Source organism: Hemiscyllium ocellatum, chromosome 5 (genome assembly GCF_020745735.1).
Source record: "Hemiscyllium ocellatum isolate sHemOce1 chromosome 5, sHemOce1.pat.X.cur, whole genome shotgun sequence".
Lineage (NCBI taxonomy): Eukaryota > Metazoa > Chordata > Chondrichthyes > Orectolobiformes > Hemiscylliidae > Hemiscyllium > Hemiscyllium ocellatum.
Window position 1 is genome coordinate 15,357,010 of NC_083405.1, and position 13,900 is coordinate 15,370,909.

General features: G+C 41.8%; 1 protein-coding gene across 1 annotated transcript in view; it reads left to right on the plus strand.

Moving 5' to 3' along the window:
• The window catches only part of myo10 (myosin X), a 338,767-nt gene that overhangs the window by 262,580 nt on the left and 62,287 nt on the right, over window positions 1-13,900 (plus strand). The window contains exon 29 of the mRNA XM_060824560.1: window positions 14-107. Within this exon, the coding sequence (XP_060680543.1) occupies window positions 14-107 (94 nt within the window). The remainder of the gene's footprint in view (window positions 1-13; window positions 108-13,900) is intronic.

Genomic DNA, 13,900 nt, shown 5'->3' on the forward strand with positions numbered 1-13,900 from the left:
ACTTCTGTTGCAGTCAGTGGTTTAGTGTCCTCAGCCAAGTTCATGGGTCAACTGAGCAAGAGATCCGAGAAATGCATGGTGAGCAAGCAAACCCACATAATGCAGTGGTGAGTTTCTGTTCTTACCTATCCCTTAATACTTCTTTAAAAAGGTAGGTTATCTAGCATAAACAAGTTCTTTTGATATTAACTGCTTCACATTGCGTTCAAGTGTTGTACTTATACTTTAAAAGATGAACTTGTCACTTAATAACAACACTAATGTACTTGTGAAGGTTACCTTTGCTTAGCCTTTTTAAATAGATTTACAAGGACACATGCTTGATTGCACTATAACGTTTACATTAGTATTCACCAAGGAAGGAGAGATGTTGATATCCTGGAGCATGTTGATATTAAGGAGGTGGTGTTGAATGTCTTGAAAAACATTATAGCAACATAGATAAGTCTGATGGAATCTATGCCGAAAGAGGTAAGGGAGGAGATTGCTGGTGTCTTGACTGAGATCTTTGTATCCTCCAGCGAGTCCCAGAAGACTAGCAAATAGCTAGTGTTGTCCCACTATTTAGAGAAGGGCAACAGGGATAATCCAGGAAATTATCGGCTGATGAGCCTTACTTTAGGCAGGGAAATTATTGGAGAAGATGCTTAGAGATAGGATTTACTCGCATTTGGAGAAGAATTAATTTATTCAGGATAGTCAGTGTGGCTTTTTGCAGTGAGTGGGTGTCTTGATTGAGTTTTTTTGAGGAAATGATGAAGATGATTGATGACAGAAGGGCAATGGTTGTTGTCTACATGGACTTTACGAAAGCATTTGATAAATGGTAGGCTTGTCCAGAAGATGAAGTCACGTGGGAGCTGTAGTGAGTTGGCAAGTTGAAACAATATTGGCTTGGCCACAGAAGACAGAGGGCAATAGTAGAGGGACTGTTTTCTGACTGGAGGTCTGTGATCAGTGGTGTCCCACTAGGATCAGTGCTGGGACACCTGTTGCTAGTAATGTATATAAATGATTTGGATGGAAATATCTGTGGTCTGTATTAGTAAGTTTGCAGACAACATGAAAATTAGTGAAGTTGTTGATAGTGAGGAAGGGTAGAGCAGGACATAGACCAGTTGGAAAGTTGTCAGAAAATAGTAGATGGCGCTTAAGCCAGACAAATATGAAGTGATGCATTTTGGGGGGTCAAATGCAAGGAGAAAGTACGTAGCATATGGCGGGTCCCGAAGGAGCATCAATAAACAGAGGGATATTGGAATCTCTAAGTCCATAGCTCCATTAAAGTGTCAACACTGGATAAGGTGATAAGAAAGATATTCATCATCATTGTCTTCATCGATCAGGGCATTGAGTATAAAGGTTAGTAAGTCATTTTGCAGCTAAGCTTTTAGTTGGGCTACTCTTGGAGTATTATGTAGTGGTCTGGTCACCACACTACAAGAAGAATATGGAGACTTTGGAGTGGTTACAAAAGAAGTTTCCCGCAATGTTGGCTGGATTTGAGTGTATGAGCTATATGGAAAGGTTGGATAAATTTGGATTATTTTTGCTGGATTGTCAGAGGCTGTGGAGTGACCTGATAGGAGTGTATAAAATTGTGGGAGGCATGGATAAGGTGGGTAGTTGGAGTCTTTTTCCCAGGTGGAAATGTTCAATGCTAGGGGCCATAGGTGTAAGGTTAGATGGACAAAGTTTAAAGGCGATTGCAAGGAAAATGTTTTACACACATTGTTACATGCTGCTTGGAGATGTGAGACGCAGATACAGTGAGTGAAGACCCCTTTCGGTCATGGCTGGCCACGTTGCACCCTTATTGTTCTGGCTTTCTACATCCCTGAAGCAACAAAGCAGATACAACAGCAGCGTTGAAGAGGCATTTAGATAGGGGTGTGAACAGGCAGGGAATAGATGAATATGGGCCATATGCAAGCAGATGGGATTCGTTTAGGATGACATCCAGGCATCCTGGTAGGCACAAACGTGGTGGGCTGAAGGGCCTGTTCCTGTGCTGTACTGGAGGCTCATTTACTAAGTCATCGGGGATTCATGCCTTGTTGAAAGCAGCAAGGTATGTTTGTAGAATGTTGGAAAAATGCTGTTTCGTTTGTCCAGTCTTTCCTGACTGATCAATTCAGCCAATGTAATTTTTTGTCCTATTCCTCACAGTCTTCCAAGTGCTTCCTTTCAGATTAGATTACCTACAGTGTGGAAACACACCGATCCTCCAAAGAGTAACCCACCCAGACCCATTTCCCTCTGACTAATGCACCTAACACTATGGACAATTTAGCATGGACAATTCACCTAACCTGCACACCTTTGGATTGTGGGAGGAAACCGGAGCACCTGGAGGAAACCCACGCAGACACGGGGAGGATGTGCAAACTCCACAGACAGTCACCTGAGGTTGAAATCGAACCTGAGACCCTGGCGCTTTGAGGCAGTAGTGCTAACCACTGAGCCACCAGATAATGATTTATTTTCCATTTGAATGCTGACATTGAATTTGTCTTCACCACTCTCAGGCAGTGCATTCTACATCCTAACTACTTTTTGTGCATAACAATTTTCCACTGCTTGCCACTGCTTCTTTGGCCAATTAACTGAAATCTCTGTCTTCCAGTTCTGATCCTTTGGCCAATGAAAGAAGTTTCTCTCTCTCTATTCTGTCCAGACTCCTCATGCTTCTAAATACCTCCATCAAATTACTTCTCCAACCTTATTTCCTCTAAGCAAAACAATCCTACATTCCCCAATCCAAGTTGACAAGTGAAGTTCCTCATCTCTGGGACCATTTTCATGAAGGCCAACCTACAGTTTGCATTCCTAATTTCTCCTCCATGCACCTCATTTACTCTAATTGTTTAATGTACCTTTTTATCTCCAGGTTTCCCAATATATCATTTAAATAATATTCACACCAAAGGGTATAACTTCACATTATTCATGTTATACTACATCTGCTATGAGTTAGCCCACACATGAATTTGTTCAGATCGCCCTGAAGCTTCCTTGCATCCTCCTCACAATTCTCAATCCCACCGAGGTTTGTGCTGTTAGCAAAGTTGGAAATTGCACTTAGTTCCCTTATCCAAGTGATTTATATGAATCATGAGTAGCTGACTGCCACTGCTTGCCACCCAGAAAAAAACACTCTTTACTTCCATACCCTTGTTTGCAGTCTGTTAATCAGTTCTCAATCCACGCCAGCATATTATACCCAATCCTGTTGTCTTTTCATTTTGCCTGTACAGTGGGTCTTTATCAAAAGCCTTCTTGAAATCCAAATGCATAACCAATTTAATGGTTGTCTACCTATTCTACAAATTACAGCCTCAAAAAGCTTCAAAGATTAAGTTGAGAATAATTTCATTTTCATACTTTGTCTAATCTCATTAATGCTTTCCAAGTGTCCTGTTATTGTGTTTTTTATAATCGACTGTAGCATTTTCCCCAGCACTGATGTTAGGCTAACTGGTCTATAATTCTGTTTTCTTTTTCTCTTGCTCTTTTTTTAAATAGTGGGGTAACATTTGCCAATTGGCAATCAGAGAACTTTGAGAGATGATCACCAATACATCCCATTTTGCTCGGGCAATTCCTTTAGTACTTCAGGACGCAGATTACCAGACCATAGGGATTTGTCAGCCTTTAAACGCATTAGTTTCATGAGTACCTTTTTTCCCCTAACTAACACTGACTTTCTACAATATCTCCCTCTCGTTATACCATTGCTTCCCTCACATGATTAGATTTTTAGATTAGATTAGCTTACCTACAGTATGGAAACAGGCCCTTTGGCCCAACAAGTCCACACCGACCCTCCGGAGAGTAATCCACCCAGACCCATTTCACCTAAACACTATGGACAATTTAGCGCAGCCAATTCATCCGGCCTGCACATCTTTGGACTGTGGGAGGAAACCGGAGCACCCGGAAGAAACCCACGCAGACACTGGGAGAACGTGCAAATTCCACACAGACAGTCGCCCGAGGCAGGAATCGAACCTGGGTCCCTGGTGCTGTGAAGCTAACCGCTGTGCCCCCATGCCACCCCATATGGGCGGCACAGTGGCACAGGTTCAATTCCCGCCTCAGGCAACTGACCATGTGGAGTTTGCACATTCTCCCCATGTCTGCATGGGTTTTCTCCGGGTGTTCCGGTTTCCTCCCACAGTCCAAAAATGTGCAGGTTAGGTGAATTGGCCATGCTAAATTGCCCGTAGTGTTAGGTGAAAGGGTAAATGTAGGGGAATGGGTCTGGGTGGGTCGTGCTTTGGTGGGTCGGTGTGGACTTGTTGGGCCGAAGGGCCTGTTTGCACACTGTAAGTTAACTAATCATATGTCTGGGAAACTACTTGTTAAGACAGAGTTAAAATATATGTTCAATTCTTCTACTGGTTCTTCGTTCCCATCTCTAATTTCCCACATTCCTAATCATAAGGGACCTGCAATTTTTCTTCAGAAGATTTAGAAGCAGAATTAGGCACTTGGACCCATCTATTCTGTTCTACATTTTGATCATGGCTGATACGTTTCTCAACCCCATTCTCCTGCTGCCTTCCTGTTATCCTTGATCCCCTTACTAATCCCCTATTACAGTAAGACGTTCCACAGATTCACCACCTCCTGGCTGAAGAAACTTCATCTGGACACCCTCTAATGCCAGCACATCCATCCTTAGATGTGAAGCCCAAAATTGCTCTCAGTATTTCAAATGTTTCACATTACATTTGCCTTCCTAACTGCCAACTGAACCTGCATGTTAAGAGAATCCCCAGTGAGGACTCCCAAGTCCCTTTGGCCTTCAGATGTCTGAAGCCTTTCCCTATTTAGAAAGTCTATTCTTCCTATCAAAGTGCATAACCTCTCATTTCCCCACATTGTATTCCATCTGCCACTTTGCCCACTCTCCCAGCCTTTCCGAGTTCTTTTACAGTCTCCCTGCTTCCTCAACAGTTCCTGTTCCGCTATCCATCTTAGCAATAATGTCCTCAGTTAATAGTGTTATAGAGGTGTACAGCACAGAAACAGACCCTTCAGTCCAACTTGTCCATGTCGTCCAGCTATCCTCATCTAATCAAGTCCTATTTGCCATATCCCTTCAAACCCTTCCTATTCATATACCCATCCAGATGCTTTTCAAATTCTGTAATTTTACCAGCCTCTGCCACTTCTTCTGGCAGCTCATTCCATACACGCACCACCCCCTGCATGAAAAAGTTGCCCCTTAGGTCCCTTTTATATCTTTCCCCTCTCACCCAAACCTATGCCCTCTAGCTCTGGATTCCCCAGAATTATCTATTTATCCTATCCATGCCCCTCATAATTTTATAAACCACCATAAGGTCACCACTCAGCCTCTGATGCTCCAGGGAAAACAGAGCTGAAAATGTGTTGCTGGAAAAGTGCAGCAGGTCAGGCAGCATCCAAGGAACAGGAGATTCTTCCTGAAGAAGGGCTTATGCCCGAAACGTCGAATCTCCTGTTCCTTGGATGCTGCCTAACCTGCGCTTTTCCAGCAACACATTTACAGCTCTGATCTTCAGCATCTGCAGACCTCACTTTCTCCTCCAGGGAAAACAGCCCCAGCCTATTCAGCATCTCCCTTTGGCTCAAATCCTCCAGCCTTGGCAACATCCTTGAGAATCTTTTCTGAACCCTTTCAAGTTTCCCAACATCTTTCCGATAGGAAGGAGACCAGAACTGTATGCGGTATTCCAAAAGTGGCCTAACCAATGTCCTGTACAGCTGCAACATGACCTCCCAACTCTTGTACGCAATACTCTGACCAATAAAGGAAAGCATACCAAATGCCTTCTTAACTATCCTATCTACCTGCAACTCTACTTTCAAGGAGCTATGAACCTGCACTGTTTGTTCAACAACACTCTCCAGGACAGATCGTCATTATATAACATAAGTAGTTATGGTCCCAGCGCTAGCCCCTGTGGAATTTCACTCGTCACTGGTTGCAATCTTTAAAAAGAACTCTTTATCCCCTCTCTGCCTTCTGCCAGTTGGCCAATCCTCTCTCCTTGCCAGTACCTTTCCTCTAGCACCATTAGCTGTTACCTTAGCAGCTTCCTGTGCAGTATTTTGTCAAAGAGCTTCTGCGAATCCAAATGGATCACTGGCTCTCCTTTGTCTAAATTGCTTGTTACTTCTGAAAGAATTCTGATAGCTTTTTCAGGCGTGACCACCCCTTGGCGAAGCTGTGCTGACTCAGCCCAATTTTACCATGCACTTCCTAGTACTCTGTTATTTGAACCGTAATGATGGTCTGTGAAATCTTACCAGTGACCAAGGTCAGGCTGACCGACCCTAAATTTTCATATTCTGCCTTCCTCCCTTTTTAAATGGAGATGTTACATTTGCCATTATCCAGACCTCTGGGACCCTTCTCGGCTCAGGTGATTGGAAAAGCTCTCCACGATCTCCTCAGCTATGTCATTCGTTACTCTTAGGTGTAGTCCATCTGGCCCAGGTGATTTACCCACCTTCACACCTTTTCACCTTCCTAGCCACCTCTCCTTAGTGATGGCCACTACATTTACCTCTGCCCCCCAACTCTCTTGAAGATACTGCTCATGTCTTCGACTATGAAGATTGGTGCAAAGTACCTATTCAACACCACCTCCATTCTTTTGTTCCCCATTACTCCTTCTCCAGCCTCATTTTTCAGCAGCTCAATATTGGCTCTTACCTATTATATGTCTTCAAAAAAACTCTTGTAATCTTCTTCTACATTAAAAACTTGCTCAACTTCGTATTTCTCCTTTATTCCTTTTTAGTTGTCCTCTGCTGTTTTTTAAAGGGTTCCCAATTGTCTTCACTACATTGTGTTCTTCTTTTGCTTTCATGCTGTCCCAAGCTTCCCTCATCCTCCCTTTTTGTTTGGTACTTCTTCCTTGGGATGAATTTCAAATTGCCCTTCCAAATTAACCCCCCCGGAACCTCTTGCCTTTGCTCCTCCTTCATGTCTTTGTAATTACCTTCACTCAATTATATTACTGTTGCATCTGATTTCAGCTTCTCCCTCTTAAGCTGCTAAGTGAATGCTATTATTATTACAGTTACTGCCCTCCTAGGGGCTCCTTCACCTTAAGCTACCCAATTAAGTGCTTGATGTTTTCCTGGCATGTCTGTTCAAGCTTATCATAATATCCTTACTTGTGACCTCTTAGCACACATCCCCAAATGCTTTTGCAATGATGTCTCCATGTTTTGTCACTCTAAATGATTTGTGCGCATGTACTCCTCAGTGCATCTGTTCCTGTATGGTTTAGAATTGGCTCTTTTACCTGTATTCTGTATTTCAACTTGCTGTTCTGTTCACCAATTGTAAGACTTCACAAGTCTGTGAATTAAACTACTTCTGCGGCTTATCCATTCATTTCACCAGTCTGTCCTTGAAAATGTAATACCATTCTTTTCACAGATCACTATAGTTTAAGTTTTGTACCATCTTAATTTTGAAATTTTGCTTCATTCACAAGCCTATGTCATCAGTATATATCACAAAACGCAGCAATCGCAACACCAAATTCCAGGGGAAATGTCTTCCCTGTATTTACAAGTCAACCTTCCGTCGCTCCTCTTCCCTGTCGCTCAGTCAATTTTGCATCCATATTGCTACTGCTCCTTTTTATTTAAACTTTTTTCATACATTTGTTATGTGGCATTGCTCACATTAATGCTCTCTTTTATCGCAGCGAAGAGGTCAAGCAAGCTAGATAAACACAATCCGGCCATATTTCCCCCGTACCCTTGATTCATTTCACCCTATGCAATACCACCACTTCATTAATTTTAAACCAATCAACAGTTTGAAATCTTTCACACTTCAGTCTGGGAAGTATCTTCTTTGTTAGTATCGACAGTTTTTTTTAAACAGCTATTCAGTACCACCTCCTCCATATGTAAATCCACAGTTTAGTCCCTAATTGGCACCACTTCTCCTTTTACCACCCTTTTACTATTGATATGACAACAGAATTTTCATGACATTTTATGGTAGTTGTCTGTCCCTTATCATAGTCTTTCTTTGTTTCCGTTATTTAATTTCACAATTCCCCTCAGAACCTGCTACATTGAGCTGGATTCTGAGTTGTATTATCCAACTGACATGTGCCATATTCACCCTTTCTCATCTTTTTAATCTTCTTTTTACTGTAATTCTTTTTTGGCATCCAGAGGGGTCTGGCTTTGTTTGCCCTCCCTTTTTATACCCCTTTGTGGGAATATGCCATGACTGTACCTGAACTAGCCCTTCTATAAATGCAACCCACTGATAAATTAGCATGACAGCTGCAAATTTTTGCATCCAATTTAGCCAGGCCAGATTCATTCCCTTCGTTGAAGTTGACTTTCCTCTAATTCTTACTCTGGTTTGATCTTCATTTTTTTTCCCGTAGCCAACCTGAAACCTATGATACAATGGGGTGTGTCCCATAAATCCTTGAATGATACATGATGCACTTGTTTTAACTCAATCCCTGGAACCAGGTCGAGAAATGTTTAACTGGAAACATACTGAGGTTGAAAACAGTTATGAATATACCCTAGGAATATATGCTTGCATTTCTGTGCTACTTACATCAGTACATTCCAAGTCATAGTTAAATAATTAAAATCTGTCATCATAACTAGTATAGTTCCCCACTTTGCTGTAATCTTCTTGAAAGCATATTTCTGAGGCATAATGACTCAACACCCGGAGTCCATTTTCAGTATCAAAAAGTTTATTGATCTTTTGTTAGTGGGAAGAAATTCTCTGGCAGTCCAAAAGCTGCTTCTCTGAACATGGGAAAGATGCAAACTTTTATTCATTTGTTTTTAGCCTGCCTTAGAATTTACAATTTGCAAACCAATCGTGGTGTTTATTGGATATTTTTGTAATCAATCACATCAATTATGTGACTGCTTGATCAGTTAATAAGCGATTTTAGTTCTTGCCATGATCTCATGGTGTTTAACAATGTATCCTATTCAACCACATTCTAATACTGCTGACTTCTGCACCATATGAGGAATATGAAGTGAGGAGGAAGAACTCAAGCAGGAAATTAGGAAAGCAGCATTGGGATATGAAATGATTTTGGCAAGTAGGGTTAAAGAGAATCCAAAGTCATTCTATACGTGGATTAAAAACAAGAGGATAACTTGGGAGAAGTTGGGACCACTGAAGGTTTAACTTGTGTTTGGAAGCAGAGAATGTGGGTGAAATCCTCAATGAGTACTTTGCATCAATACTCACACGAGAACAATATGGAGGACAGTGAGATTTGTGTGGAGCATGCTAATATCGGGCATTGTGAGGTCAAGGAAGGCGTGGTGTTGGGTCTCTTGAATAACATTAAGGTGGATAAGTCCTCAGGGCCCAATGGTATCTACCTCCTATTCTTGAGAGAGGCAAGAGAGGAGCTTGGTGCGCCTTTATCTTTGTATTCTCGCTAGCCACTGGAGAGGTCCTGGAGGACTGGCGAGTTACTCTTGTTCAAGTGGGAAATATGAATAATCCCGAAAATTATAGATCAGTGAGCTTTACGTTGATGGTTGGAAAGCTATTGGAGAGAATTCTTGGGGACAGGATTTATGCGCATTTGGAAAAACACAGTCAAATTAGGGATAGCGCAGCAGATCAGGCAGCATCCAAAGAGCAGGAGAATCGACGTTTCGGGCATGGGCCCTTCTTCAGGAATGAGGAAACACTTTCGATTCTCCTGCTCTTTGGATGCTGCCTGACCTGCTGTGCTTTTCCAGCAACACATTTTCAGCTCTGATCTCCAGCATCTGCAGTCCTCACTTTCTCCTCAAATTAGGGATAGCCAGCATAGCTGAGTGCATGGCAAGTCGTGTCCTACTAACTAGATTGAATTTTTCGAGTTGACAAAGGTGGTCAATGAGGGTAGAGCAGTGGATGTTGTTTACATGGATTTTAGTAAGACTTTCAACAACATACTTCGTGGTCGGTTCATTGAGAAGATTAAGATGCATGGGATACACAATAATTTGGCCACATGGATTCAGAATTAGCCTGCCCAAAGAAGGCAGTGGAAGGTTATTTTTTTTCAGCTGGAGGTCCATGACTGTTGCTCTGCAGGGAACCAATTGGGACCTCTGCTGTTTGTGATAAATATAAATGACAGGTGACAATGTAAATGGGTGGGTTACTAAGTTTGCAGATGACAGAGTTGTGGATAGTGTGAAAGTTTGCCAGAGGATACAGCGAGATATAGATCATTTGCAGATATGGGCAGAAAATGGCAGATGGAGCTTAATTTATGTAAGTGTGTGGTGCTGCACTTTGGGAGATCCAATGTTAAGGAAAAGTATACAGTTAATGGCAGGACTTTGAATGGTATTGACGTGCAGAAGGATCTTGGGGTTCAAGTCCTCAGCTCCCTGAAAGTGGCCACACAAGTGATAGAGGGGTGAAGAAAGCACTTGGCATGCTTGCCTTTATTGGTTGTGAAATTGAGTACGAGTCAGGGTGACATGTTGCAGTTTTATAAGAGTTTGTTCAGGCCACGTTTAGAGTATTGCGTTCAGTTCTGGTCACAACATTACAAGAAGGCTTTGGAGAGGGTGCAGAAGTTTACCAGGATGCTGCTTGGGTTAGAGAGCCTGAGCTCTAAGGAGAGGGTAGAAAAACTGAGGTTGTTTTCTCTGGAACAGAGGAGGCTGGTGGGAGTCTTGATAAAAGACTGTATAATTATGAAATGTATCAAGAGTATCGATGATCAGAAAGTTTATTCCAGAGCTGATATACCTAAAACTGGCGAAGTGAGGGAGGGGGCGGTGGGGGAATGCATTTATGGTGAAAGATCAAAGGAGATGTGAGGGGCAGGTTTTTTTTTTACAGAGACAGTGGAACATGCTGCCAGGATTGGTGATGGAAGCAGATGTGATAGGGGCATTTAAGAGACTTTTAGATTATCACGTTAATGTGCCAGAAATGGAGGAATATGGACCATTTTGCGTCATGTTTGCCACAACATCGTGGGCCAAAGGGACCATTGTACTCTTGAATCCTTCCTCCAAACAGGCCGGGGGCTTCTGCCAGTTGTCTAAGACTGCCTGACTGCAGGGATTCAGTTAAATCCCTTCTTGCCTGCTATATTTACAACAGCAATAATTTACGTATGCATGTGTGTATGTAATTGCAACCATCTAAAGGATCTTAACTGATGTGAGTCAAGCTTTTCCCTTTCTACTACAGGTTAACAGGAAATTAGATTTGCTTGCAGGTGGGCCTTTCTCACTACTTCTCAAGGACCGCTCTTATTAAAACTGTCTCAGTATTAGCAGTGGCTACATTTTTGCTGCTGCTTAATAAAATCCCAAAATGTGATTTTCTTTTCCATGAGACACTTTATAGCTTATCTGATTGCTGTAAGTGCAAAGGCCAGGATTCTGACACACGTACTAAACCACCCCACGGCCCTATGGCTGAACACACCAACTGCCCATTCCACTCCGCCAAGAACATGCAAGTCCTGGGCCTCCTCCATCGCTAAATTTTAGCTACCTCACGCCTGGAGGAAGAACACCTCATCTTGTGCCTTATGACCCACCAACCACACAGCATCAATGTTTATTTCACCAGTTTCCTCATCTCCCCTCCCTCTACCTTATCCCAGATCTAATCCTCCATCCCGGCACCGCTCTCTTGAACTGTCCTACCTGTCCATCTTCATTCCCACATATCCGCTCCACCTCCACTCTGACCTATCGCCATCACCCACCTCCTTCATCTACGTGTCGCATTCCCAGTTACCTTCACCCCCAGCCCCAACCCCTCTCCCATTTATCTCTCAGCCCCCGATGAAGAACTTAAGCTCGAAACGTCGACTCTTCTAGTCCTCGGATGCTGTCTGATTGGCTGTGCTTTTCCAGCACCACACGTTTGACTCTGTTCTGCAGCATCTGCAGACCTCACTTTCTCTCAGGATTCTGACTGTGTAAACAACTGCTTCTGCTAACAATCTACATTTTTCTTTGTTATAACTAAAAACCACAGGCAACCATTTTATGTTAACTAAGAACCATCGGCATCCCTAAAACTTAGAAAGGGAAGAAGAATAAGTGTGTCAATAATGAAGGAAATGTTTATATCTGGGTAGGAATGTAAAGTGACTTTTATAAACTTTCAAAATGATAGTATTCTCCTTATTTAAATTTTTTCCCCTCAGTTTTTATTTCGCTTTGTTTTTAACAATACTCATTTACGTCTTTCCCACTTTATGGTCACTGCACCATTAAGTGCAGTGACCTTAAAGTCTGCACCAAGCAATGTCATTGTACATTTTTAGTCAAATACATTCTGCATTCTCCTCCTTTGAGACAAACTCTCTCCTCAGCTCTGCAATATTCTTTTCAATTAATGCTGTCATGCTTCCCCCCACCCCCACCCCCTTTCCTTCCTTGTCTATCTTTCTTAAAATATTGTATCCAAAATATTTGTTTTATTATTCCTTTATTGGGACTCCAGTTTCGAAGTGTGTTTCCACTAAATGTGTGTACGAACAAAATTTCTGGAAATCTGAAATTTAAAAAAAAAACACAAGGCAGCATTGGAAGTCTACAAGCTTATAATATACATTGGTGGATAGTCTGTCACTGAAAATCAAACATAAAATTGAGTAAGCAAGGTTCAGAGGTGAACTGTGCAAAGGCTGCAGTAATCAGAAATTAAAAGCAAAGTAGATGGAATTCTTCAGGCTGAAAGCAAGTCATAGTATTGATCTAATCATCATATTCCACCATCTCCTTTCACCATTGCTTATTCTTTCTTGCCTAATGAGGGATCATAGAGTGGTGATTCACCTCAATGTGAATTCTTTTCATCTCTCAACAGATGCTGGCAGCCATGTTTTGTAATTCCAGCATTTGACTTATTTTAATTTCAACTGTTAACATGAGTTTTGTTTCTGGATATTGAGGCTCCAACAGCAATAATTAAATAAATTATTCTTTTATATTATCTTTCTGGGAAAAAAAACTGAATGAAAGCTGATTATTTATTTAGTTTCTTTTTAAATATCTGTATAATTACAACATTAAAATACATTTCAGATTTCTGTCATGTAAAATATTTTCTTTTTGCATTAATATTTAATTCGCTGCCACTTCTCTTCCAGAAATGTATACCTTGAAGGTGCTCTTCTCTACAGTGTGATTTTTCTTTTTCTTTATGTTTTTACTCTTCACTTTCTATTTCCCTGACTGTGTTTGATCAAATATAAATAAAACCTGCGTCAACAGCTACACTTCCTTCCTTAGCAATTGTCTCTGGCTTGAATGAACATTCCATCTTAAAATCTAACCTTTGACTTTGGAACATTTAATCTCTCACTGTTGCTGGGAAAGGGGAGGAATCACTAATGAGGAAGTCAATTTTGCAGTGAGGCTTCCAAAAGCTTTAGTCTCTATTATTTAATTGGAGAAAGTTTCTGCTCTCATTATGAATGTATGGGATGTTGGATAAGCAGTCTGATGATTTAACAACAGTGGAGAAGCCGACAGAGGCTAATTTTAAGCTAAAGTACACCTTGACTGAAGTTGACTGGGATACAGCTGTTTGCAAGGATTTCATGATTCTATCGTCAGCAATGTAGAAGCAGGCCATTTAGCCCATTGAGTACACATTGACCCTCCAAACAGCATTCTACCCACGCCTGATAATAGTTAATTTCCCACAGCAAATCCACTTAGTTTGCGCACCTTTGGGTAAGTCTATGTCAAAGCCATGGGAGACATTCAAAGAGGAAATAGCAAGAGCACAGGCCACATATGCTTGTGCCAACATGATTGGGGCCAAGATCAGGGCACCCCAGATGTCAAAGAACCATTAAGATCAGAGGGGTCTTAGAGTAACTGCAGGGCATTCTGA